Source organism: Lepidochelys kempii, chromosome 14, assembly GCF_965140285.1.
Source record: "Lepidochelys kempii isolate rLepKem1 chromosome 14, rLepKem1.hap1, whole genome shotgun sequence".
NCBI classification, from domain to species: domain Eukaryota; kingdom Metazoa; phylum Chordata; order Testudines; family Cheloniidae; genus Lepidochelys; species Lepidochelys kempii.
This window is the reverse complement of record NC_136393.1, coordinates 35,393,338-35,421,322: the sequence shown is the minus strand read 5'-3', so window position 1 is coordinate 35,421,322 and position 27,985 is coordinate 35,393,338. Positions and strand designations below refer to the sequence as shown.

Genomic DNA, 27,985 nt, shown 5'->3' with positions numbered 1-27,985 from the left:
GAGGGTGATACCCCCACAACCTCTGCCTGATGGAGTGACCTGACCTCCTCCCAGCCCCCTGTCTGTGCTCTGGTTGTGGAGCAGGAAAGAGGGGGAGGGTGGCAGGACAGCCAGGGAAGGGGGCTGTTCCCCTGGGAAGGGAGGGCCTTATATGCCAGTACTGGTAGACTAGCACTTAGTACAGCGAGGGGAGGGCTCCCTTAGGGCAGCTAATTAGCAAAGCCAAAAAACTTTCCCAGGTGCAGAACTTGGGGGGGGGGGGTATGTTTTGCTGGCCCATCATCTGCCTGCCTGTAAGGTGGTGGGACTTCTCACATGGTGTCTGTGCAGCCCCTGGAATCACAGGGGGCCTGATCTCAGTTGGGGTCTCTCAGGGCTACCATTATGCACTGTAGCACCTAAGAGCCCCATCCATGGCGTAGGACACCGTTGTGCCAGGTGCTGTACAAACACAGAACAAAAATATTGTCCCTGCCCCGTGGGGCTTACAATCTATAACAACAACAAAGGGGTGTGAGTAGGGGAGGCCTCAGAGCCAAATTATTTCCGGGGTGTGTGGGGAGGGGGGAGACAGAACAGGAGCCAAATTATATGGGGAGGAGGGATGTGAACCAAATGATTTTGGGGGGGGGGACTAATGGGAAAGGGAGACAGGAGCCAAAAGGGGGGTGGGGTGGAACAGGAACCAAATGTGTTTTAGGGTGTGTGTGTGGATTTTGGGGTGCCACAGCAATGCCACAACCTGACCAGGGAAGGATGCTGCAGAAATGCTTTAACTTTGCAGAAAAAAATGTTTCTTTGAAGGAACACAAACCCCAGCTCTTTAGTGGAGAAAATCACCCTCCCCACAGACCACTTCTTAGCTAAAGAGAAGAAAAGATAAACCAGCTTCAGGTAGGACACTGCCAAAGCCGACCACATGGCATGAGACAGTATGGCTCGCTCTGGCTAGTTGTTGGCTGGTGGGCCTCTGTGCTCACAGCGACCGGAGTTCTCTACCACAAGACAGAAGCCCTGGAGAACATTAGCTTAATGGGGTTGTTCGGAAGATGATTGGCTTGAAGCCTGCAGCACCGACTTAGCAGCCTTGGCTAAGAACTCCATGGTCTATTCGGTGGTGGCAGATGGGAGCTTGGACATAAAACTCAGCCAGCAGCATCCATCTGTGGCTGCAGCCGGGGCTTTGTGTGACAGAGATGTTGCTGGAAGTCATGCTGATATGGACAGCTCAGCAGCGGGCACCTCTGCAAACCTGGAGAAGATGCCTGCTAAAGCCCACGCTTCTCTGTGACAACTGCCTGCTCAGCTCTGCCTGTGATCAACCCTTTGATAGCTCAGCCTGTCTTAGAGAGCCACCTGCCCTGGGGAAGCTGGGCCAAAAGCAGCCATAGGATGCAGGTAGACGCCATGTGAAGGAGCGGGGCTATCTGCTGCAGACAGCTTGCAGCAGGCTCTGCTTCTGTACTATGTGATATTTGACTCAAAATATGTGCGTGCTTCTCTATAGCTCTCGTTTTAACACAAGAACACCATCTGCCTTGCAGTGAGCTCTGGAGGTCAGATAATCTCCATCGGACTCAGAACCGGATTAAGACCTACGGTGACATTTTCAAAGGTGCCATTTTCAAAAGTGACTTAGGCCCAGATTTTTAAAGGTATTCAGGAGTTGCTCTGCTCACTGCTGACCTGGAGCCTCAAAGGTAGCTCCTTTTGGGAACTAGGTGGCTAAATACCCTTTGGGGGTCCAGGCTGGCATGTGACAAAGTGGGGATTTTGGTAACATTTTTATGATCGCTATGCACGACTCAGTTTCCCTCTGTGCTCTGCATAGCTCCCTAGTGAGTGCAAATGGGTTAAAAGCTGCTCTTAGGGCAGAGCAGGAGCTGTAAGGTGTTCGTAACTGTTGGGGGGGTGGGCATGACTGGGTCCTGAAAGGAATGGCTGAAACTGACGACCTATCAGTGGAAGATCTGGGAACCCCAATGGCCAGGATGTTTGCAACCAGCACCCCAAAGGAAAGAGATTACCCCCCCCCCCCCACACACACACACCCTTTGGCAGGGAAATGGAGCAAAGGCCCCAGCTGGAGAACAAAGGGAGCAGGTGGCTGGGATACAAGGACAAAGGGAGTGAGAGCCAGACAAGATGCCTTTGATGGCAGCGTGGCTGAAGGGAGCCTTGGACAGGCTGAACTCTGCCTCTCGCTGTGCTAGCGTAGGGAGTCTCTGATTCTGTACACCCAGGGACTAATCGATGGTGACCTTGTTTTGCAAAGGCTGTCTGGTGACTCTGGATATAATCCCTGAGAGCCCTGAAGTGGCCCAATCCAAACCTCCTGCAGAAATCTGGCTGGGTTGGATTCGCTGCAGGGAGCCATGGACAGAGACAGGGAGCGCTGGTGCCTGAAGGCCATCTTGGGGTACGTCTACCTTCCCAAGACAGACCTGCAGTGCTGAGTCTCAGAGCCTGGGTCTTGGGCTGTGGGGCTAAAAATAGCACTGTAGATGTTCAGGCTTGGGTTGCAGGCCCAGACTCTGTGAGGGTCTTGGATCCTGGGTGGGAACACCTACATGGTTATTTCAGTCCATTGACCTGGCCCCTGAGACTTGCCTTTGCAGGTTTTTCTTTGCAGTGTCAACATACCCCCTGGGGCTAGGGGCCTGCCCCTGAAGGGTCTGGCACACTAAAAGGGTCACTCCTACGGGTCTGGTTACAAGGCAAGGCATAGATCAAATCCTGTGGCTCTGTGATGCTATGTCCCACCATCAAAGGTGATTCATTGACTTTCAGTGAGACTTAAGCTCTTATGTAACTATATCACTCCTGAATCCCATAGGTACTTTCTGAAAACTTTACCCTTTGGCACTACTGGCCCTAACTCCCGTACTTAGTTGTTGTTTTTTTATAATAATAAGGTTCCTAGCCTTTGTGGTGGTTAAGCTCTAAAATGTGACCAGTGTAACCCCTGTGGTGATGTCTGCCTGAGTCTGCAGAGAGGCTGAGACAATTGCTCTGAGATGGGGTGGTGGGGGAGCTACCTTATCCATCCCATTTTTAACTCGGAAACTTGACTGCTCTGGGGAGCCCTGTACTGCTATTGCCAAATTGGGGGCTCTGGGTTGGACCCCTGGATGCTGCTGCCCTGCATTGTGGCTCAGCAGGGGCCCCTACAGAGAGAATCCTTTGAGTCAAGCCCAGGTGAGATCTCCACTTGCCTGAAGGCAGGGAACAGCAGACTCAGGCTGCTGAAAGAGGCGAGGCAGAGGCTTTCCATCAGCTGGCTCTTGCAGTGGTAGCTTCTGCTGCCAGCATCCCAAGTAGGGTGCGGCAGTAGTGTGGAGAAGGGCACAGGTGACATGGCTAGGACCCTGGCGACTTTTAATCTGGCCCTAATTGCAGCAATTAGGGGAGTACATTCCAGAGTTGCCAACATCTTTATCACTGGTCTCGTGATATTTGATCAGTCTAAAAGCCCCAGCTCCTGGAGTCCTGTGAAACTCTCCACAATAATTTTTTAGAGAGAGAAGTCATCATCCAGTCCCCTGTGTTGCAGAGAAAAGCTTGAACATGTTAACCCCTAAAGGCTCAGAAAGCAAATATAGAGAATCCAGAATTAATTTTTTTAAGGGTTTTTTTTAAGCCACCTGGACTTTCAGGGGCCCAACTCATGGTTTTTGAATACATGGGACTGGCAAGCTGGAGAGTTGGGGATTTTACTATAAACGCACAACACGAGTTCTATGTACCAAAGGTCACCTAGGATAGTGACACATGGCCTCACGGCATGGCTGCCTCCCCTCTGAACATGCTAAAGAACCTCAGAAAAGTCAAACATGAATCTCCTGAGTTCCACAGCCAGGAAATTCCCTCTACTGCTCCAGATCACTGTGCACCTACCTATCCTCCACCCCTTCAGAACCCCAGCGGAAAGATGTAGTCAGTAATGATTTGTGCTTACCTCGTATTTTCTCCACAGTGGAGCTCCAAGCACTTTCAAAGAAGGAGCCAGTGTCATGACTTTTTAATCCTTTAAAAGATGCTTAATTTCTTAGATCATGTCGACACGCAGAAGTTGCACTGGTTTAACTTGAATTTGGTTTAAAAGCCAATTTAAACCTGGTCTACCTTACAACATTAAATCAACCTGTGTCAACTTTGTTTTGCTTGTGTCCACACCTAAATTTGCTGAATTGGTGTAAACCACCTTACTTTGGTTTAAAACTGGTTATATCAACACAGCTTGCACCTGAAAATTTGCCAGTGCAAGGTAAACCATTGTAAAACAGGTTTAAACCAACTTCAGAGTGTCCATACATAAAGCTGCATTGGTTGAATTGAATCACTTTAAAATGTCAACTTTAGCACTTGTTTACATACAAAAGTTGTACCGTTTTATCTATACCGGTGTGGACAAAGTTATGTCAGGCCTTGTCTACACTACAAATGCTTTGCCTGTACAGATATACCAGCAGACCCTCTAGTGTAGACACAGCATATGATAACAGAAGCAGGTTTTCTTTTGGCATAGTAACCCCACCTCCCCCACTGACATTAGCCACGTCAATAGGAGTGCTCTTCTGTCAGCACAGCTGTTGGTCACACCCCTGACCAACATAGTTATGCTGCCAAAACATTGTAGTATAGACCTGACCTCAGTATAAAAGTACTTATACAAGAATAGCTATACATGGAGGGAAGGGGAATAAGACCATGTCTACGCTACAAAATTGACTACTTACGTCACCATACAGCTGCCACGTAATTGTATCACTTGATCACTTGTATCACTTGTCTATACTTTGCTCCTTGTATTGGTGCGTGTCATCACTAGGAACCCTTGTATCAACTGTACTGTCAATACGGGGCATTGTGGGATGGGTCCTGAAAGCCAGTAACAATCAACGTAAGCAATGCTGTGTCTACACTGAGACTGCATTGACCTAACTACATCAACCTTGATTCTACGCTGCTCATGGAGATGGAATCATTGTAAGGGGGCAGTTACTTCCACGGGAGCGAAATTTAAGTGTAGACACTTCCACAGTTAGGTCAAAGTAAGCTGCCTTGTTATCTAAGTTACACCAGAATAAGGTACTTTTATATCAATAAACTAGTGCAACTCGTTCATTAGAAAAATCACACTCCAACCATGATAATTACGCTGCTATAAAAACCGTGCGTAGACAAGACCTTCATTAAACCAGTGAAACTCTGCCAGGCCTCTGAAATTTTCTGTAATTTTTTCCCCCATTTGCCGTAAAATTTTGAGACTGCAGGTATTTTAATTTTGGGAGTTTGCAGGCAAGGGGAGGGAAGGGAAGGGGATTGAAAATTGGGCCACTGAATAAAATTGGGCCTTTTATTTGGTGGTCAGAATAAAATTGGGCCACAGATTTCCAGAGGTGCTTAGGGAGTTTGGGTGCCCAGCATGAGCTGCCTGAAAGGGCCAAGCTCCTGCCCTTCAGAAAATTAGACACCTTTATGGAGTCTCAAGGTGGACACCCAAAAGCTGTTCTTTTCTATATAGGTTCTTCTATTGCGCTCATCTCCCAAGTATCTGAGCGCCTTCCAGCTGGGCACTAAGCGACTTTGGTCTCTCATACAACACCCTAGAGGAGAAGCGTGTACAGTAGAGTGTCTTGTTTTGGTAAGGATTTCTAAAACCAATATGCATGTCACTATATCCTTAAGTTCCAAATGGGAGGTCAAAGAAACCCTGCACTTGGAGTAGAAGATGTGAGGTTTAGTACTTGGGGGAGTTCAAATAGCTTGTCACTTATGAAAGGCTTGGCCTGTTAATGGGCTCCTGGTTGATAACTTTAACTGAAGAGAGAGTGCAGTCTCTCTCCCTTGCGGGAGATCCTAAATAAATATTCCACAGAAGTCCTGGGTTTGTCTGAACCAGCCCTGAGTTAATGGTACCTATTAGATCTACAACACTCCTGTTCAAATTAAACAGACTCTATTCCAATGAGTATCGTGCTGTATTTCTAATCATGCCAAGTATCCTGGAGGCTAAGGCTGGTAAAACTACATTCTATTTTATTTGCCTCCAACAGAAAGCAAGAAAAGTCACAAATAAACCATCGTCTACGACTCAGTGGTGGAGAACTAAACTCAGCACGACGCATTCCAAAAAAAAAAAAAATAACCAAGAACGCAGCCGCAAACAGATCCCAGCTCCCGGAAGTGTCAGACGGACGTTCCTACAGGGGTTGGGAGAGGACAGGCCTCTGGGGAGCCACGCTGGGATCTGGTGACAAAAGGAACGGATTCCGTCCTCAAGGAGCTCAGTTCTGCTGGAGAAATGGCCTTGCTGCGGCCGCTGCCTGCCCAGCACGAACCCCTCATCTGCTGGCAGCTGCTCTCACAGGCAAGGGCAGGTCACAGCAGCATCTGCAGCTCCGATCCCGGTGGAGGCTTTTCTCATCCTGCGGATGTTAGCCCAGAACCTCAATGACATTTAGGCTCCTAAAATCCACTGATACCAAAGGAATAAATACCTTTGAGGGTCTGGGCCATCTTGGGTATGTTGCAGAGGGAGGGGTGTGAATGCAGCAGAGTCTCTGTTTAAATCTCCATTATCCCTACACAGGACCCCATAGCAAATGGGGGGGCGGGGGGAGATGACTAGCTGGCCTGCCAGGTTTTTTGTCTCCCTCCGTCACTGGGGGCGGGCCAGGACAGTTGATTTCTTCAGCTTCCTTCTCATCTCTGCCCAGCCTCGTCCTTTCAGAAATCAGGAGGCGCTGCCAGCCTGCCCCCACCACCACCTCCGTCACTCATCTGTAGCTCTTTAGAATTCAGGGATGGCTTCCTCTGACATTTCTTGCCTGTCCGCAGTGCAACGAGTTCACAGTTCTCAGGCTCAGCTGTCTGGTCTGCATGAGCTAACCCTGCAGTCTCCCAGTTCTGTATCCCCCCGACTGCATCTTGCATCACTGCAGGGAACAGGCAATAATTTCCTACCCTGTTCCTGTTGCTGCCTCTGGGAGGGCGAGGGCGATGCTCACAGGTTAACAGCATGGGAGGCGACAGTGCCAGGATGACGCTCAGAGATCAGTGGGTGGGAGGGTGACAATATAAATGTGACACTCATAGGTAACAGGGTTTGGGGCTACAGTATAAATGTAACACTCCGAGTGGCTGAAGTGGGATTATCTGCCTACTAAGGCTTTTCCCCTCTTCCTTGGGAAGCGCCGTAGAAACCAGCTCTTCTCCATTATGCTGTGTGAATTCAACCCCATGACACAGAGACTGAGGCAAAGACCTGTCAGCCCAGGCCCTTAGCCTCTTGTGCTCTGAGCTAGGGTCAGGCGCAGGTGGGTCTCTGTCTCTATGGGAGATTCACTCATGCTCTGAGACATCTGGAAATACCTTTCGAGGGACTACGGTTGCCACCCCTCCAAGATTGTCCTGGAGTCTCCAGGAATTAAAGATTAATTTTTAATTAAAGATTACATCATGCGATGAAACCTCCAGGAATACATCCCACCAAAACTGGCAACCCCACTGTGAGACACAGGGAATCCCAGGGCAGCTGCGCCAAGGGTCATTTATACTGCATCTGAGTGTCACATTTATATTGTTCCCCCACTGTTAGCCTCCATGTATCACATTTATACTGTTCCCCCACCCCATTAGCCTCCATGTGTCACATTTATACTGCTCCCCCACCTCATTAGCCTCCATGTGTCACATTTATACTGCTCCCCCACCCCATTAGCCTCCATGTGTCACATTTATACTGCTCCCCCACCTCATTAGCCACCAAGTTTCACATCTGTACCATTCCTCTAGCCTGTTAGCTTCTGAGCCTCGCATTTATACCATTCCCCACCACACACACGCTTTTTAGCCTCCGACTGTCATGTTTATCCTATCCCCCTTTCTCTCCCTCCACCCTGCAGCCCAGTCCGTGCATCCCCTCAGGGTTCCTCCTCCCCATGGCTCCTCTGGTGTTTGATGAGGTTGGCCCGGCGAGTGAATCCTTTCCTGCACTGGGAGCACTTATAGGGTTTGCCGCCCATGTGGGTCCGCTGGTGGATGATGAGGTCAAGAGTGAGGCCGAAGGCCCTCCCGCACTCGCTACACTTGTAGGGCCGCTTGCCCAGATGGCTGCGCTGGTGCTTGGTGAGATGTGAACTCTGGCTGAAGGATTCCCCGCACTCGGGGCATTTGAAGGGCTTTTCTCCGGTGTGGATACGCCGGTGTCGCTCCAGGTGGGAGACCCAGGCGAAGCCCTTCCCGCAGTCGCTGCACTTGTAGCTCTTCTCCGCTGCGTGGCCCTGCTGGTGGGCCAGGAAGGCGGCGTTGTCCCCGAAGCGCTTGCCGCAGTCCCCGCACTTGTAAGGCCGGTCGGGGGAGTGGGTCTTGCGGTGCTGGAGCAGGTGGGCCTTCTGGGCGAAGCGCTCCCCGCAGCTAGCGCAGGGGAAGGGGCGCTCGCCCGTGTGGACCCGCCGGTGCCGCTCCAGGTGAGAGGCCCAGACGAAGCCTTTGCCGCAGTCGCCGCAGCGGTGGGCTCTCTCCCGCCGGTGGGAGCGCTGGTGCCGGGCCAGGGCCGGGCCAGCCCGGAAGCACTTCCCGCAGTCACCGCAGCGCAGGGGTTTCTTGCCCAGGTGGATCCGCTTGTGGCGGGCCAGGTCCGAGCTCTGACAGAAACTTTTCCCGCAGTGCGGGCAGCGGTAGGGGCGCTCGCCTGTATGGCTGCGCCGGTGCTTTGCCAGGTGGGAGCTCTGGCTGAAGGCCTCCCCGCACTCGGGGCATTTGAAGGGCTTTTCGCCGGTGTGGATACGCCGGTGCCGCTCCAGGTGGGAGGCCCAGACGAAGCCCTTGCCGCAGTGGCTGCACTTGTGGGGTTTGTCCGCCGCGTGGCCCTGCTGGTGGGCGGCCAGCTCGTCAGGCTGGGCAAAGCGCTTCCCGCAGTCGCCGCACTTATGGGGCCGGTCGCTGGTGTGGGTGCGGCGGTGCTGCAGCAGGTGGGAGCTCTGGCTGTAGCTTTCCCCGCACTCGGGGCAGCGGAAGGGGCGCTCGCCGGTGTGGATGCGCCGGTGCCGCTCCAGGTGCGAGGCCCAGGTGAAGCCCTTGCCGCAGTCCTGGCAGCAGAAGGGTTTGGCGCGCTCCTCGGTCGGCTTGCCCTTACGCTGCCGGCCCCCAGCCGCCCCACACTTGGAACTCTTCCTGCAGTCGCCGCAGCGAGTCTGGGCCGCGGTGCCCTTCGGCTTCCTCAGGCCTGGACCGCGCTGCGTGGCTTTGTCATGCTTCTTCCCTGGCTGGGCTTTCTTTTGTTCATCGGAGCCGGCAGGGCTCTTTTCCCACTCAGGGTTCTGAGACGTGCGTGGTTCCAGCTCCTCTGAGCCTTCCTCCTCTTCCTCCTCCTCTTCCTCCTCCTCGTTGTCGCTCACCAAACCATCAGCTGCTGGGATAAAGGGAGAGAGAGTCCAGGCATGAGTCACTCCCTGCACAGGGGTGGGGTGGGGGGGGAAAGGAACCCAGATTTCCCCAAAGAAGAGAGAGGAAGGGGTTTATTCTGCCTTCACATCCCATCTGAAGACTCCAGGGAAGGGAGCTGCTGCCAGGTATGAACCAGGACGGTTGGGGAACCATGACTGACGTCTGCCACAAATACACATCTGGAGTTAGTTGAAAAGCAACAATTATGATTTGTGAGAATTTTTTTTTAAATGCTTTTTAATTTTAATGTTGTTTAATTTCCCACACCAAAGATGTCACTGTAAGAACATGAAGTCAGGAAAGTCACAGAATTTAAGGCTAAAAAGGGACCCACCGGGACAGCTAGTCTGAAATCCCTTTCCCTCAATTTTCAGTTTTCGAAAAACCATCTGCAGTTTAAAACTTTGAGCTGTCTCTAAAAATGTTCAGTTTTCATAAATCAACCAACCGACCAACCATTTTATTGCAAAACAGTTTTTTTAAGAAAGGCAGATTATTTTGATTTTCCAGTTTTGGGATGAAAAAGTGGAAATTTTGACCAAAATGAAGATTTCCTGCAAAAATGTATGTTTTGGTGAAAACGCTCCTTTTTTTGGTCCTCCCTCTTAAAAAAAAAAAAAAAAAAAGTTAATGAGCAAATTCCAACCAGCTATAGCCACAACGTCTGCTGCGGGCTACAAACCTGACCCGGGTGGGAGGAGGCAGAAGCAGGGAGCTCACGGGAATTCCAGCGGCTCTGTTGTTTGTGCCCCGTTGACCCAGGTGGATGGGCCGGGGGAGTCTGATTCACCCGGTTGCTCACCTGCGTGGGCTCCGCGGGGGCTCTCCCGTCCCTGGAAATCCCGGGCGGATGGCTCCTCCCCTCGTTCCATCCAGGAGATCAGGTCGGGTTTAGAAATCGGAAATAGTGCTCGTGGGGGAAAAACAGGTGATATCAGGGTTCATTAGGTGTCTCTACTCCAGCTCATTGCCCTCTGATTCTGCCTTTCTGGCTGCCCCTTGTCCTGGGGATCTCTTTTCTTCCCCAGCTCTTCGCTGGCTCAGCTGTTCAACAGCTGAGTCCCTCTCTCCTGGCCTGGTCTCTGTGATGTGTTCTCCTCTCTCTTTCCGATCCAGGCCTCATCTCATTTTCCTGTCCCCCAGTTCATCCTCCTGCCCCTGCCACTCACAACTTCCCTAACTCCTCTGGTCTCTTTCTCCCCTTAACTCTACTGACTCCAAGCTCACAGCCTTCAAGTCTATGCCTTCTTCTTCTACACTCGCTTACTGTCGTTCCTCTCTGTCCGTCTCCTCCAAACCTCCTGTCCTCTGGCCTATCCTCTGGTCTTTATAGCCTGCCCAGCCCTAAAAGAAGACCATACATGTTGCTGTTCTGTCCAATCAGCGGCCTTGACTGCACCAGAGAAATTTACCATGCTAAAAGCCGTTTCAACCTCCCCGCATGCTTGTAGCACGCCCTGGGTCCGCTTGCAAACGTGCTGGGTACAGTTATGACCTGGGCTATGTGAGTAAGGACTTTCCAGGGCTGAAGTCTGACCTGCATTAGTCTTCTTAGCGTATGCGCGACATGCCTTAGGGGGCATGTGACCAGGGTTCATCACCAAATTGTGCCCGTTGGTTGGATCATTAGCTTCCCCGGGCCGGGTACTGACGGGGAGGGCGATGTGAACACTGATCAACGCCCCGCCATGATGTTAGTGCTGCAGGGAAGGTAAGCTAGGCAGAACTGTCCGACTAGTCCTGCGGCTGAACCACAGCTGGTCCTATGGACACTGCGCTGGGCTGGCAGTCGGGATGCCCAGATTCTATTCCTGGGTGACCTCGGGCGAGTCACTGCCTCTGTTTTCCCTCCCACCCTTTATCTATTTGAAGTACAAACTCTTCAGGGCAGGCATCCCCACCAGCTAGGTTTGAAGGTGAGGCGAAGTACTACAGAACCCCAATCTTGGCTGGGGTCACTCCAAGTAACAAAAATAACAGCAACGTCCGTGGACTCTCCAGCTGTCGGAGAGGCTACCCAGAGGGCACTGCCGTTTGGGAGGTGAATGCAGGACAAACCTGCAGTGGTTCAGTAAGCCAGTAGACAGCTGAGATCCTTGGGATTACAGCTGTTCAGCTCGAATGGCTTCATTCTCTGGTGTAGACCAAAGGCCTTGACTGTGTCATCCTGCTCTGAGCTAGGCCGAGCCACCCTCCCCTTTTGTCCTCTGACTCCGTGGACACCTTCCTTCCCCCTGGCCTAGAGCGTGTAGACTATCAATAAATAAAGCAGATTTTGCACTAAATCTATAAATGACTCAGATTTCAGTTTGCTGCTGTTCACAGGGCTGTATTACGGACCGTTCGCAGCAGCCAAGGAGCAGCAATGTGGTCAGTAAGGAGACCCAGGTTTAATTCCTGGTTCTTCCACTTATTTTACCCCAGGCCTCCTCTGTAAAAAAAAACTGAGCTAATGATGCTCTCCTGCAAAAGCTGGGAGAGCCAACCCAGAGCTGTTTGTGATGGGAGTGGGGTCCAAGCACCTACAACCAATGTTAGCATGTCTGGGACCATGCAGGGTGCCTGAATTCTCATGCATTAGCCTGGGCGGTTTGGGGCCCTGACAGACACCATGCAGCCCGTTCCTCCTGGTTACTGAACTGGGAAACTGAAAGTATCTTTACTTTGCCTCAGATCTTCAGTTCACCACCTCAGTTTCTTCGGATTCCTCCTTTCAATCCCCATCGCCTCCTGCCTGACAGCCCTTCTTATCCCACGCCACAATCTCTTTCCTCTGGCGCCTCCCCTTTCAGGCAGGCCTCTGTTCCCCTCCATTATAGATGATTTCTCCATCTCCCCACTCCCTCCATCCCAGCTCCTAAATACCTTTGAGGTTCTGGGCTTCTGTGCTCTGCCTCCATCCAGCCCAACTTCCCCCCTCTCCACTAGCCGAGCTAGCAACCAGCTCCTGGCCTGGCCTATCCCCCCAAACACATCCTCATTGCATTCTCCACTGCCACAGCCCGGACCACATTTCCCCCCAGGCCTTCCCTGAATGGAGAGTCCAGGACACCGTTCCCTCCGCGTCCTCCTCCCACTGCACTCTGGACTTGTGGCCTCTGTCCTCAGCCCCCTCCTTGCTCCACGGTTTTGGCCGTTGTCTGGTTCCCTCTGCCTCTCCCCAGTATCCCCTTGCCCCGGCATCAGACCCGTCCTTCCACAGCCTCCAGCTCCCATGGAGAGAGCGGGTTGAAAAATGAACAAATAAATTGATATTCAGGCAAAAAATTGCAAAGTTGTTTTCATCTCAGTGTCCCATAATTTTTAAAAAATTCAATTTTCTCCCAAAATGTGTATGGAAATTGTTCATTTCCCCCCAAAATTCCATTTCTTGGGAAACAAAAAAAACCTGTTGATAATGGTTTTGATCAAAATTTCAGGAAAACAAGTATCCAAAAAAAAAATGCCCCCCCTCCCCCCCCCCAACCAAAAAACTGACAATTCTTTGAGGGAAAAAAATTATTTTCGGAGGCGGGGAGAAGCCGTCTCTTCCTAACAAAAAACATCTGGTTTGAGAACAGTTGACCACCTCTAGCCCTGTGTCCTTTCCACTTATCCAGCCCCTGCTGCTCCTTAATCCTACGACAGCTCCTCAGTCTTCTCTTCACTATCGGCAAAGCATAGTTCTCTGTGGCAATTTGCTTAGGATTCATGAAACGTTTAATACTCAGTCAGTATCAAGGATTCCCGTGGGGCTTTCTAGCCACACAGGAATGACACCTGCTCCCTCATATCTGGCTTCCTAGGCTGCAGCTCCCTGCCTTTCTTCTCCGCTCTGTCCCATCTTCATGGAGAGGGGAAAGCAGGGCGGGTGGGTGGGAAGGAGTGGATTTAAGTTGGAGAGAAGAGAAGGGAGAGATGAAAAGAGTTCCTCACCCAGGGACATCAGGGTCTCATAGCTTTCCTGCATGACGTCCCGGTACAGGGCTCTCTGCCGCGGATCCAGCATCACCCAGGGCTCCATGGTGAAAGTCACCTCCTCTAACGTCACCAGTGACTGTAACGACAAACGCCCCCTGCTCAGTACCAGCGGCCCATCTCCCATATGTTGCACCTGTCACCGAGTGTCTGGCTCCTTGGAAAAGAAGTGGATCCAGCACCCCTATACCAGGAGTGGCCAGACCTCCCGATAGCAGGGGCTTTGTCTTATATACGCAGCTACCCTCCCTGCTCCCTGAAAAAATGAGTCCCAATTTTTTACTCTTGCTATCTGGTCACCCTAGCAGCACAGGTGTGTCCCATTGGGGCTAATCTGTAGAGACCCGGGAGCAGGACATCTGCTCGCAAAGAAGGGCTCCCAAGGAAGAGCCCTGCTGAGGTGCAGGGGGGAAGCTGCAGAGAATTAGAAAGGTTTGCTGTCTCTTTCTAGGAACAGGGAGAAAGACTCAGGGAAGGGGCAGGTGAGAGACAGCTGAGAAGAGGCTGAAAGAGGCAGGAGGGGCAGGTGAGAGATGCCTGAGCAGGGAGCGGGGTATGAGGTGTGTCGTTCAACTGCGTCGAAGGAGTTGTGTGTACTGGGGGGAATGGACTGTGTTTGGGGCTATTTTGTACCGTGTGGGATAATAAAGGGTAGGGGTAATATTGGATACAGGAGAACATGCGGTGGAATCTGAGAAGGGGAACCAGATGGTGGGGTGCCTGCAGGGCCGTGCCATGAGGGGGCGTTTGGAGATGGTAACACCGTGACAACGTCCCTCAGAGAACAGGCCTGGCTTCATGCAGGTATACCAGGGGATGAATCTGCCGCGGCCTTTGCATGAACAGAGTCGGTCCTTTCGCTCGGGCCTAGACGGTGGCCCTTTGTCCCTGTTCATTGCAGACACACCTCCCTTGCAAATCAGCCAACACCACGCTGCCTCACCCTGCACTTTCCTCTCTTTGGCCGCCCCAGCTCCGTAGCTGCTGATCAGTCCCGTGTTTGGGACCCTCAGGGCTGGTCTAAACTGAAAACTTACATCAGTCTAACTATGTTGGTCAGAGGTGTGAAAAATACACACCCTTGAGAGATGTAGTGAAGCCAAGCTAACCTAACCTAGACAGCGTTAGGTCCATGGATGTGGATTAGCTACAGTGACGGGAGAACCCCTCCCATTGCTGTAGTGAGCATCTACACGGAAGCCCTACAGCGGTGGAGCTGCAGCGGTGTCACTGTAGTATTTAAGTGTGGATTTACCCTGAGAGCTCCCTGCCATACAGAGGAAAGGGCCGAGTCCCAGGTATTCCAGGGTTTATTCCTTTGACAGGTTAATGTCTACAACCTCCCCAACAGGCCCGTTCCCAAAATTCAGACCCGGAGTCACACAAGTCGCAGCAGGCTTGTCATGCCCTTTCCTCCCTTCCTTCCCCTGGTGCATTTACTGTCCTTTTCCTCCTCCAGCAGCAAGCTAAAAATACCCTCACTGAGCTGAACAGAACTTGCTCCATGCCCCAGGAGGGCTGGGAGGATCTGGAGCGAAACGGGGCCATTATGCTGCAGCCGGTCAGGCTGAGAAGGGCGACTGGGGAGGTTTCAGAAGGCACTTGAGTCCACTTCGCCCCCTAGGCTTTTTCCTTGCAGACAGACACTAGGCCGGGGTGGGCAAACTTTTTGGCCCGAGGGCTACATCGGGGTTGCGAAACTGTATGAAGGGCCGGGTAGGGAAGGCTATGCCTCCCCAAACAGCATGGCCGCGGCCCCCTACCTGCCCCCTCCCACTTCCCGCTCCCTGACTGTCCCCCTCAGAACCTCCGACCCATCCAACCCCCCCACCCACTCCTTGTCCCATGACCGCCCCCTCCCGGGACCCCCCGCCCCTAACCGCCCCCTGGGACCCCATCCCCTATCCAACCCCCCTGCTCCCTGTCCCTTGATTTCCCCGACCCTTATCTATACCCCCGCCCCCTGACAGGCCCCCTGGGACTTCCATGCCTATCTAACTGCCCCCTGCTTCCTGTCCCCTGACTGCCCTGACCCCTATTCACACCCCCACCCCCAACTGCTCCCCAGGACCCCACCCCCTATCCAACCGCTCCCTGTCCCCTGACTGCCTCTGGGACCCCCTGTCCCTTATCCAACCCCCCCCCCCCTTCCCCTTACCATGCTGCTCAGAGCAGCAGGAGCTTACAGCTCAGGGGGAGCTCAGCGGCAGGGCAGGACGGTCCCGCGGGCCGGATGTGGCCCGTAGTTTGCCCACCTCTGCACTAGGCTCTGTCATAGGTGCTGAAACTAGGGGTGCTGGGGGTGCTTGGTTTGAAGTCATTTACATCATTTAAAGGGTTGACAGTTTTGTTTAATGGCTTTCAGCACCCCCACTGTACAAATTGTTCCAGGACCTATGGGCTCTGCCTTGCTGGGAAAACGCTGAGGGCTTGTCTACACGACAGGTTATGTCGGTGTAACATATGTCGCTCGGTTGTGGGGGGGTGAATAAGCCATGCCCCTTGAACAATGTAAATTACACTGCCCTAAGCTCCGGTGTGGACAGCGCTATCTGGGTGGGAGAGCTTTTCCTGCCAGCATAGCTACTGCCTCTTGTGGAGATGGTTTTATTATGCTGACGGGACAGCTCTCTCCCGTCAGCTTAGAGCATCTTCACCAGACGCCCTGAGCAGCTGCCCCGCTGCAGCGCTTCAAGTGTAGACGAGCCCCCTGTGTCACTTTAGCAGACCCGGCCTCTCCCATCAGCACTAAAGCCACCCAAACATTTTAAACCCTGCCAGGAACAGAGTCTCTTACCCATGTGTTAGAAAAGAGCAGAACCCAAGAAGCCGCCTGTTTTGTGGGATTCCCCTTGAGCACAGGCAGAACAGCGCAGGGACCAGGCAGCACTGGCTTTTCCTCTCTCTCTGCTCCTCACCTTATTCATGAGAAAGTGAATCTGCCCAGGAATGCTGCAGTAAATGGGTCTGGGCAGGTTTGGCTCCCGGGGCTTCCCAGTGTGACACTTTCATGACTGGCAGTTCGGTCCTGCCCTGCTCCCCGGCAGAAGTGGCATGTGTGTGTGGGGGGGTGTTGTATGGTGCTGGGTTAGGCAGGCGGGGGGGCTCTCTGCTCCCTCCGAACCCAACAGCAGCCTGCGGGAGGGTGATAACAAGCAGGGGGCTGAATAGGAGGGTCTATAACCTGGCCATGGGGACAGAAGGTGGGGGAGCGACTGAAAGGTGACTGGACAGAATTAGGGAGGCTGGTGGAGGAAGGGATAAAATGGGGGGGGGGGGCTGCCCCAACTTCCCTACAGCCCTCCCCAGATTCCTACAAGGCCCACCCTAGCCTGCCTCAGGATCCCCCTACACCCAAAACAACCTGCTGCCCCAATTACCCCAGACTCCCCACACGTTACCTAGGGCGCTACGGGCTGTCCCCTCCTCAGTGGCCTCTGACTCCCTGCAATACCCTGGTCCCCAGAGGTGCTCTGGGCTCATCCCCACCCCCCTTTGTTTGGGGAGATGTGGGGAACCCCCAGCACTGGTTCGAGACCTGGGGGAACCCCCCAAAGGGGAATCCTCTAACCAGGCGTCACTGGCAAGACTCGTCACCCAGAGACTGGGCGCAACACTGGGCCCCTTTGGGAGCCCATAATAACCTCCCTCCCCACTGATTGCCCCTGCTGCCCCTGCCAGCCTCTGCCCCTGTCTCCCTCCTGCCCCCTCTCCCCTCCCCTCGGGCTGGGAGACTCGGTCCTTGGCCCGGTCCTGGGGCGGTCGCTCTCCCGGCGCTGGCTCGGCTCCTGCCGGCGCTCAGGGGGGCAGAGCCGGGGGGGGGGCAGAGCCGGGGGGGGGGGTCGGGGGGGGCAGCAGCTCCGGGACTCGCAGACCCCCGCCCCCCGGGAGCAGAGCTGGGGCGAGGAGGGGCCGTCGGTGCAGAGTCACTTTCCTGCCCGGCCCCGGCCCTTCCCCCGGGTCTCCCCCCTCACCTGCAGGCTCCGGCTCAGGGGCTGGTGTCGGCGGAGCCCGGGGCTGCCCCAGGGGCTGGTTCCACCCACCGCAGAAAGTCGCCCCGGCTGGGCCCAGAGCGGGGTTAATGCAGGTTTCCGACGCTCCGCAGCAGCGGCTCAGTCTGGGATCTCGGGTCACAATGGAGCTGGCGCCCGCCGCCACTACCAGTCACCCTGTCTCGCTCCGGAAACCAAACCCCGGTATCCGGGCCGGTGGAAACACAGGGCGCAGCCTCCCCTCCCCGAGCCAGAGCCCTCTAGAGGCCGCCGAGACAGACTCCGCTTTCCCCAGCCCCGCCGCTCCCTGGCAGAACCTCATGCTCTTTCCAGGTGCGTCTCTGGCTGCAGCCCACAGCACCATGGGATCCAGTGCCACAGGGGCTCTCACCTAGCCAGGCACCCTCCTCCCAGCGGTGCTGGGACGCAGGCTACCCCCATGCTACAGCTGGGAAACCAGGCACAAAGAGTCTAAGTGACCTGGGATAAAAACATAAGGGCCCTACTGGCTCAGACCAACGGCCCATCTAGCCCAGTAGCCTGTCTTCCAACAGTGGCCAATGCCAGGTGCCCCAGAGGGAATGAACAGAACAGGTAATCATCCAGTGATCCCATTCCCAGCTTCTGGCAAACGGAGGCTAGGGACTCTATCCCAGTTCATCCTGGCAAATAGCCATTGATGGACCTACCCTCCATGAACTTATCTAGTTCTTTTTGAACCTTGTTATAGTCTTGGCCTTCACAACATCCTCCGGCAAGGAGTTCCACAGGTTGACTGTGCGTTGTGTGAAGAAATACTTCCTATTATTTGTTTTAAACCTGCTGCCTAGTAATTTCATTTGGTGACCCCTAGTTCTTGTGTTATGAGGAGTAAATAACACTCCTTATTTACTTTCTCCACACCAGTCATGATTTTATAGACCTCAATCATATCCCCCCTTAGTTGTCTCTTTTCCAAACTGAAAAGTCCCAGTCTTATTAATCTCTCCTCATATGGAAGCTGTTCCATATCCCTAATAATTTTTGTTGCCCTTTTCTGAACCTTTTCCAATTCCAATGATGAGCGAGACAAGGTGGGGTGAGGTAATATCTGTTATTGGGCCAACTTCTGCTGGTGAGAGACAAGCTTTGGAACTTAAGCTATGTTTACATTGGCATTTTTGTGACTAAAACTTTTGTCACTCCAGGGTGTGGGAAAAAAACAACCCCTGAACCAGTAGTGTAGCTGGGGGGAAGCAGGGCAGTGGCCACTCTCACACTGAGCACAAATGGCACCTTTTTAATTTTTTGGTGCCTTTTTAATTTTTACTCACCCGGCAGCGCTCCGGGTCTTCAGCGGCATTTCAGCAGCGGGTCCTTCACTCGCTCCGGGTCTTCAGTGGCATTTCAGCGGCGGGTCCTTCACTTGCTCCGGGTATTCAGTGGCATTTCGGTGGCTGGCCCTTCAGTGCTGCCAAAGACCCGGAGCGAGTGAAGGACCTGCCGCTGAAGTGCCACCGAAGACCCGGAGCACCGCCGGGTGAGTACAAGCGGCTAGCACCTTTTTTTATGTCCGCTCCCGCTGACAGAGCTATCGTTGCTCGTTAAGGGTGGTTTAATTAGCCAACAGGAGAACTCAACACAGGAGACCTTATAGCGGCACAGCGCCATTGAAAAGTCTGTAGTGTGGACGTAGCCTCAGTCAGTAGACAAAGAGTGAATTGAACCCATATGACCCAAATGTAAGGCTGGCAACCCAAACCTCTGAGCCTTTATTTCCTTCCTAACTAAATTAGGCTTTTAACGTTTTTTTTAATATGTTTAGAATCTCCTTCCCAACCCTTCTGTGAGACAAAACATCTGAAAAGCCATGGCTGGATTATGCTCTTGTTTACTCCAATTGCTGTCCCACTGAAATAAATGTAAAGATGCAGGCTGTTGTTATCTTTTCAGGCTAAACGGCGCCAGCCCCTTGTGAGGCTAATTCTCCTCTGTCTTGACCTTGTTGTCCTCATTTACACTTAGAACCCAAATCAGAATTCTCCACTCCCTCACACACACCAGAGGCTTTTCCCCTTGTGTTGTCATTTACATCAGCAGTAGCACTTTAGAGATTGGGTTAAACCTTGAAGCATGAGGTTTACTATCCCTGGCAGAATGTGGTGGTGTTCATTGAAACAGTTCTGGATATTCTTGTTCGCCATATAAATCCTGCTGTGTTCTTGTCCTCAACAACTTCCTGTAGCAATGAGTTCTGCAGGCTAATTGCAGGTGGCACAAAAAAGTATTTCCTTATTGGTTTTGAATTTTCCCACCTTTTCATTTCATTGCATGTCCCCTTGTTCATTAGAATGGCTCTACTGGGTCAGACCAATGGTCTATCTCGCCCAGTATCCTTTCCTCTAACAGTGGCTAATGGCAGGTGCTTCAGAGGGAATGAACAGAACAGGTAATCGTCAAGCGATCCCGCTTTCTTCCTTTGCTACAAGACAAGAAGAACAGAAATTCCTGCACTGCTAATCTGATTATCCACTTTCAAATCCCTTCTCAAAACTCTGCTTTGCTGGGATGTAAAAAAACCCTCAAACCTCAACCATGTTTTGGTCTTTTTCTGAACTGTAGAGACCATTGTCTATCACGCTGACCAATAGTGTCTCGGGATGGGGGGTGTTCAGGGGAGGGTGCGGGAAGAGATGGGGCAGAAGCAGAGCAGTGACGGGAAGAGGTGGGGTGGGGCATTGGGGGAAGAAAAGAATGGAGTGGGGGCAGATCGAGGACAGAGCAGGGGCAGGAAAAGGTGGGGTGGGCGTGGGGCATTGGGGGAAAGGGTGGAGTGGGGGTTGAGCACCCCCCAGGACAATTGTATTTCGGTGCCCGTGTCCATACCCATCTGATGTCTCTTGTTTCATACTAAGTTTCTAAGACGCTTAAGGCAGGGACTGTCTTTTTGTTCTGTGGGTAACGTCCGGGAGTAAGGCAGGGCAAAAGGGAGTCCTGATCAGAGTTCATACAAGAAGTCTGATCACGGTGAGATCCAACCCAAGGGCAAGGCACAGCAAGGGTGAGGCAGTGAGGCAGAGTCAGGTGAGGCCAAGTAGCAACTAGCAAGGCAATGGCCTGTTACACAGACAAGGCGAGTAGCAAAACAGGAAATTTATATAGAGTCGCCAGGCAATCAGGGCCAAAACTATGTGGCCAATCAGGAAGTGGGTCATAGAACCCTGGCAGCTGGCCCACACAAATCTGTGAGTTCCCAATCCCAGTGTGTTGGTGTAGCACAGTGATAAAACTGTAATATGTCTCCTCTGGCTCTTTGCAGCACACAATATTAAAACACTGTGTGATTTAATTATTAACCAATCTAAGTTATTAATCAATCTGGATGCTTTTACTATGTAATTAACCAATTAAGTTAGCAACTTGCACCAAGTTATTAATTTATTTGCTTTGAGAAATATATATATATTTCTGAGGTCTGAGTAGCACTGGTGAAACATCCCAGAGCTGTTTCCCGAAAACCCTGTGGGCCTGGATTCAAGATCAGCTTTTAACTGTATGCTTGTACAGCAACTAGTACAAGAGGATCCTGTTCTATGAATATGGCACCTCGCTGTTAGGACAATTATGTCCCCTTACAGTCATCTACTTTCTAGAGTAAACAATCTCAAAATTGTTTTTTTTCAAAATCAATGGCATTAATTAATCAGGGAGTGAAATACTATTCACAGCAAGGGTATCAGAGTTTGGCCTATCCCTAAGGATGATAGATTGACTGTGGATAGTACATTTTTCCTGGCAGATTAATTCCACAACAATTTTAAAGCCACTGGGAAAATATGCAAGTTGGATGTTTTTAAGCCATTATTAGATTGCTCAGCGCCACTTGCTCCTTTAATTTCATAGTCTGGCAATGTCTCAGTCCCACTTATTTTAAAATAAAAAATCTGTGAGCCTGATTCCTGCTTGTAAACATCTTCTGTTGTGGGGCAGAAGGAGTCTCATATTAGACGCCAGGTTGAGATCTGACTGGGGGCAGGTTATCCCACATCTGCTATAGCAAAGCTCTGTCATCTTCTGGAACAGTCAGAGAACTGACTGGGAACTGACCCAGTCTGGCAATTCCTATGTTTCCCACATACTATTCAATATGAATATGTGTAGCAGAATCTGTCCTAAGTGTACAGTGGACACAGAAATCACCCACTGATGAAAGAACTACACCTACACGCAGTATCTTTCTTTGCTCCAGTCACTGAAAACAATGAATAAATGGCACTGGGCCATCACAGACTGTATTCTTCACTTTTTTCTTTTCTAATTACTATTATTTATTTGTATTACTGTAGTGCCTAGGAGCCCCAGTCAAGGGCCATTTGTGCCAGGTGCTGTACAAACACAGAACAGGAAACAAAGAGTATACAATCTCAGTTTAAGACAAGAGACAACAGATGGATACAGAAAGACAGACCTGGGAGTACAAGGAAACAATGGTACAATGTTGGTCAGCGTGATCAGCAGTGTTCTTAGCATTCCAGCAGCCTAACCACTATCAAGTTTCTTTGCCAGCTTCAGTAATGAAAAATTGTGTCCAGAGCAAAGCAACCTATTAAATATTTTAGTTCTCCTCCTGCCTTTAAGATTGTCTGTGAGATGAAACAATGTGAAAAGCACTTAGGCCCCGATTCAACAAACACTGAAGTTTAAGCATGCGAGAAATCTCAATTGACATTAATGGGACTACTCTGCGTTTGTGTTTGGCTGTATTAGGGACTGACAGAGTTTATCACCATGAGATCTAAGCACTGTGCATGGATTAAAGCAGTAGTCCCAAAACTTTTTCAGTCATGCCCCCACCTTACCCAGTCTGCGCCCCCCTGTCAGTCAAGAGCTGGGCCCAGTAACTGAGCTGCAGCCAGGCCAGAACAGTGGTCAGGAGCCGTGGCCAGGAGTAGAGCCATAGTCAGGGCCAACGCTGGAACTACACCTGGGGTCGGGGCTGAAGGCAGTATGGGGCTGAGTGGTGTTCCCTTCCTGCCCCCCGCCCCCGTGGGGTCTGGCCTGGGCCCTGCCGTGCCCTCCCAAATGTTCCTCTGTGCCCCCTAGTGGGGCGCACCCCACCGTTTGGAGACCACTGGATTAAACAAACAACAGTCAGGCTGCCTGGATGAAGTGATCTATTTAGGTAAAGTCTATCCTCTGATTTCGTATTGGTATAATAATTCAGATAGGGGTGTGATTTTTTTTTTTTAACTGAAATAGTTATACAGGAAAACCTCAGAGTTACAAACACCAGACTTATGAACTGACCAGTCAACCACACACCTCATTTGGAACCGGAAGTACGCAGCCAGAGACCAAAAAAAAACCAAATACAGGACCGTACTGTGTTAAATGTAAACTACTAAAATAAAAAGAGAAAGCAGCATTTTTCTTCTGCACAGTAAAGTTTCAAAGCTGTATTAAGTCAATGTTCAGTTGTAAACTTTTGAAAGAACCATAATGTTATGTTCAGAGTTACGAACAACCCCCATTCCCGAGGTGTTCGTAACTCAGGTTTTACTGTACTGGTAAAATCCCTAGTGTGTAGGTAGTTATATCAGCACAAAAGTGCTTATTCCAGTATAGCTTATTCCCCTTCTCATATGGGAATAAGCTATAACAGCATAGGCACTTGTATATTGGTATTACTGCCTCCAGGCTAGGGAGGTTGTTCTGGTTTAACTGCACCAGTATAGCTAAAGTGGTACAACTTCTGAGTGTGTATAGAAGGCCTAAGGCTTTGAATCATGTGCCCCTTCCCGTGAAGTATCTGGCCATTGATGCAGACGGAAATCGACAGACCACGAGTCTGACCCAGTGCGGCAATTCCTGCGCAGTGCAATGCGATTTCTTTGCGCTTGCAGCAAAGGGGCAAAAGGATCAGGAAGTCACTTCGCACCCAATAAAGAGGAGCCACTCTGAAATCTCTCACTCTCACCACATGTGCTGCTTATTCCGTTTATTTAAAAAATAAATAGATCAGTCAAAGCTAATTCTCATAGTCAGTGAGACCTAAACACCTGAATCTAGCCACAGTAGTAGCTGAGTTTGTAAAAGCATGAGGATTTCGCTTCTATACTCACAGGGGGCGGATCAGTGAATCCAGGCTAAACTATACTTATATTTCAGTAGCACCACTTGAGACCAAGGCCTCATTGCACCAGGCGCTGTACACACAGAGACCAAGAGATAGTCCCTGCCCTACGCAGCTTACAATCTAAGTAGACAAAAGAACAAGGACCATCCCTGTTTTACAGATGGGAACTGAGACCCATAGAAACTACATGCCATGTATTCAAAGAAGATTAAAGGAGTTGGGAACTGAGTTCCAGCTCTTCAAAGGTACAAGAGAACCTCACAGTTACAAACACCAGAGTTCCAGACTGAGCAGTCAACCACACACCCCATTTGGAACCGGAAGTACGCAATCAGGCAGCAGCAGAGACAAAAAACAACAACAAAAAAGCAAATACAGTACAGTGCTGTGTTAAACGTAAACTACTAAAAAAAAGGGAAAGTTTAAACAAAAAGATTTGACAAGATAAGGAAACTGTTTCTGGACTTGTTTTGTTTAAATTAAGATGGTTAAAAGCTGCATTTTCCTTCTGCATAGTAAAGTTTCAAAGCTGTATTAAGTCAATGTGCAGCTGTAAACTTTTGAAAGAACCACCATAACGTTTTGTTCAGAGTTACGAACAACCTCTGTTCCCGAGGTGTTCGGAACTCTGAGGTTCTGTTGTACTTAGGTGCCTAACTCCTATTGAAATCAATAGGCCTCAGTTCCCAGTGGAATTCAGCTTGTTGTCTCCCATAGGGGACTTTGAGAACTTCCTGCCTAAAGTCACACAAGAAGAATATGACAAAGTCAAAACATGAGCACAGATACCTTGGGACCCAGTCCAGTGCCCCAACCGCTAGCTCAGTGATGCTCAGACCTCAGTGAGTTAGGAGCCAAATTAGTGATCAGCATTACTCAAAAGAGACACAGCAGTGTGAATTCATTGTTTCATTTACTATAGTACTTTATATTCAGGTTTAAACAGTATGACAGGGGAAATATTTAGTTTTCTATCTATCTATCTGTCTAATTCTCACAGTAAAATGACTGATCAAGCCTTATTATTTTATCAACTACAGTTGTAGTGACAGAAATCTTAATGTTATTTAAACCATGCTTATTCAGCCCTACATCCGCTCTTCATGAGCAAGGAAACACATGATCATAGTAAAAGCATCCTGACTGGTTAATCATAGAATCATAGAAGATTAGGGTTGGAAGAGACCTCAGGAGGTCATCTAGTCCAACCCCCTGCTCAAAGCAGGACCAACACCCACTAAATCATCCCAGCCAGGGCTTTGTCAAGACAGGCCTTAAAAACCTCTAAGGAAGGAGATTCCACCACCTCCCTAGGTAACCCATTCCAGTGCTTCACCACCCTCCTGGTGAAATAATAATAACTTATTATTATAAGTTATTATAATAGTAACTGAAATAATAATAACGTAGTGCATGTTTAATAACTTAATTGGTTCATAACAGAGTACAGTAGAACTCAGAGTTACGAACACCAGAGTTACAGACTGACCAGTCAACCACACACCTCATTTGGAACCAGAAGTACTCAGTCAGGCAGCAGTGGAGAAAAGACAAAGATAAAGCAAATACAGTACAGTACTGTGTTAAATGTAAACTACTAAAAAAATAAAGGGAAAGCAGCATTTTTCTTTTGCACAGTAAATTTTCAAAGCTGTCAAATCAATGTTCAGTTGTAAACTTTTGAAAGAACCACCATAACATTTTGTTCAGAGTTACAACCAACCTCTGTCCCTGGGGTGTTTGGAGCTCTGAAGTTCTATTGTAAAAGTATCCTGATTGGTTAATAACTTAGATCGGTTAATAATTAAATCACACAGTGTTTTACTATCATGTGCTGCAAAGAGTTGCCGGAAACACATTAAAGAGCCACTTGTGGCTTGTAAGCCCCAGTCTCAGTATCATCATGCTAGCCCAACCTTCCTCTGAACTACACCTCCCAAAAATTACTCATCGACTTGCTTAATTGCAGCCCGGTTTCTCACAATTAGGCCTGGAATTAAGGTTTTCAGGGAGAGCCGACCATGTGGCAAGTCGGAAGTGGAGGCAACAAACCATTCTTGAGTTAGAAACTTTCAACTAAAAGTCGACATTTCTAATCAGGGTAGTTTATTTTAATGCTCTGGAATTCAAACAAGCCTAATAATGGGACCTGGAATTCAATCATGGTGGCAGCATGGTCTAGACCAGTGTTTCTCAACCTTTTCAGGTTGGCAACCCGGACACAGGGTGATGCTGGCCTTTGAGGGAGTGGGGGCCCGTGTGACTCATCAGGGGACTCCTCTCTCTCGTATGCAGGAGTACGCTGAGAACACGAGAGGCCCAATTCAGCTCTGTGTTGTGAAGCTGCGCTCCCCCCAGACTGCAAAGCTGTATTCAACTGGAACAAACACCAGGTCCAATACAGGTGTACAAAGAGGCAGTACAGGAAGAGATCTTCATTTCCAGGTGTTCCGGGTGAAGCCGGTATGTCCAGCTATGGTCAAGGTTGACTCCCAAGTATGTGACAGCTGGAAGGAACGACAGTGACTGTCCTGGGCCATGGATCGAGAGGACCCCTCATCAGGCTTAAGAGAGGCCATGTGGGTGTTAAAGGTGTGAGAGACCTGATGAGTCAGGGGGCAGGTGAGAGCTGTCAGAGATCAGGAGACTGAAGGAGGCCTCTGGGGAAAACCGGTCATTCCATCCAGCTGTCACATACTTGGAAATCTAACCCAACCATAGCCGGACATAGCAGCCTTACTGTACTGTACTTGCTTTATTTGTTTATTTAGGTCTCTGCTGCTGCTTGATTGTGTACTTGCGGTTCCAAATGGGGCGTGTGGATCACCGGTCAGTTCCTAACTCTGGTGTTCCTAACTCTGAGGTTCTACTGTGCTTGCAAACTGAAAAAACCCATTCTTCACACAGCTGTAATCACAGCATATTAGTTAAGAAGTACTGGCCTAGTGGGGTGGGCACTAGGCTGGAACTCAGAGCACCTGGGTGTTATTCCCATCCCTGCCACTGGTCTCCTGCATGACCTTGGTCAAGTCACATCCTCTCTTTGTCTTAGCTGTGCAGTGAGGATTTATAGGCTGTCCTCTCTGTATCTGTTTTATTTAGATCATGAGCTCTTTGGGCCAGGGGCTGGCTCTCTCCGTGCCTAGCACAATGGAGCATCTATGTCAATTTGGGTGCTATTGCAATGTTAATAATTGGCTCTGCAGAGGATAACGTGTCCTGTGTAGAGCTGGGCAAATTTTGGGGGGGACAAATAACTTATTCAGTGAAAAATACCTGAAACTATTTACAGATGTGACACAAATAGTTTCAGCTATTCACAAAACGAAGGAGTTGCTGTATACAGAAAGGTGGTTACCCTTCCCTTTATATTTATGACAGGGGACATGATGGGGGATCATGTCAGGGTGCTGCTGGGGCATGGGGCTAACCCCAAGGACCTATGAGGGACCCACACTGGGTGGCTGGAGGATGGGGTTCACACCAGAGGGCGACGATGCTTCTTGGTGTCTCATTCGCCTTTCTACCCACACACATGGAGAGTCTGTGCTACCCGTCCTGCGTTTCTCAGTCACTGCTCACACGCTGATCCTCACTCTTCAAAGTCACCTGCAAAGGGATGTTTTAACATTGAGTTTGTGCTTTTATTTAAAATGATGTATAAAGGAAACCTCAATTTTAAAAATCCACCTCCCCTGCTTTTTCTGAACTGGGCAATATCAGGACATCTGAATCAGACGCCCTGAGCTTTGCTGGCAGTTGGAGGCCTGAGACATTTGAACTGTGAGCTCTCACATATTCACTGAAGAAGCAGAGTGTCGGACCGCTAACAAAGACATGTTTTCTCCCAAATGTTCAGTTTTCACTGGATTTGAATAAAGCACAACAAACCGCAAATCTTCAAAACCCATGAGTCAGGTCCCTCCCAAGATCATGAGATTACCTTGCAGATCATGAGATAGATAGATAGATAGATAGATAGATAGATAGATGATGGCTTTTTAAATTTGCCTTCTACATTTTGAACTTTTTTGAAACAATCAGGTCAAATTTGCAAGCTTTCCTCTGCAACCAACAGGCCAAGAAACTAAGCAGCCGTGAATAAATCTATGTTGGAAATTGGAAGGTTTTCTGTGTCTGTGTACATGTGTTTGATGCTTCCGCAACAGAGCTCATAAATAAATATATACTAACCATCAGAGAAGTGAAGTTCTGGAACAGCCTCTCAATAGTCATTGTGGGGGCAAACAACCTAATTAATACTAAAATGGAGCTTGATAAATTCATGAATGGGATTATATGATGGGATTGCCTGCGAGAGCAGGGGGACTGGATTTCTCACTAGCCCAGAATGGCCCTTCCAGTCCTGTGTTCCTGTATTTTTATAACTGAAAGCTGAGACTTTCGTGGAATAACATGAATTCAGGAGCTGGGGCTTTCGGAAATGCACCAAAGATTGCAAACCTCA

The 27,985-nt window shown here is 50.2% G+C and overlaps 1 protein-coding gene and 1 long non-coding RNA gene across 7 annotated transcripts; one reads left to right on the top strand and one right to left on the bottom strand.

Moving 5' to 3' along the window:
- The first annotated feature begins 660 nt into the window (after nucleotides 1-660).
- Nucleotides 661-6,514, top strand: LOC140898302 (uncharacterized). Of its 2 annotated transcripts, XR_012154953.1 has the most exons (5): nucleotides 661-1,398; nucleotides 1,545-1,615; nucleotides 2,276-2,419; nucleotides 5,528-5,647; nucleotides 6,060-6,514. It is a non-coding gene; the product is annotated as an uncharacterized LOC140898302 (long non-coding RNA). The 2 variants fall into 2 exon arrangements; XR_012154952.2 differs by having other exon boundaries at nucleotides 663-1,615.
- On the bottom strand, nucleotides 6,022-17,658 carry LOC140898280 (uncharacterized). Of its 5 annotated transcripts, none has more exons than XM_073311904.2 (4): nucleotides 17,385-17,658; nucleotides 13,369-13,489; nucleotides 10,256-10,363; nucleotides 6,022-9,418 (listed from the first exon to the last, which is right to left on the bottom strand). In XM_073311904.2, exons 2-4 carry the CDS (start codon nucleotides 13,454-13,456, stop codon nucleotides 7,929-7,931), a joined length of 1,686 nt encoding a protein of 561 aa, XP_073168005.2. In that variant the 5' UTR covers nucleotides 13,457-13,489; nucleotides 17,385-17,658; the 3' UTR covers nucleotides 6,022-7,928. The 5 variants fall into 5 exon arrangements, with proteins under 5 accessions (XP_073168005.2, XP_073168007.2, XP_073168006.2 ...); XM_073311906.2 differs by having other exon boundaries at nucleotides 6,022-9,415; XM_073311905.2 differs by having other exon boundaries at nucleotides 17,454-17,658.
- Nucleotides 17,659-27,985: the final 10,327 nt, after the last annotated feature.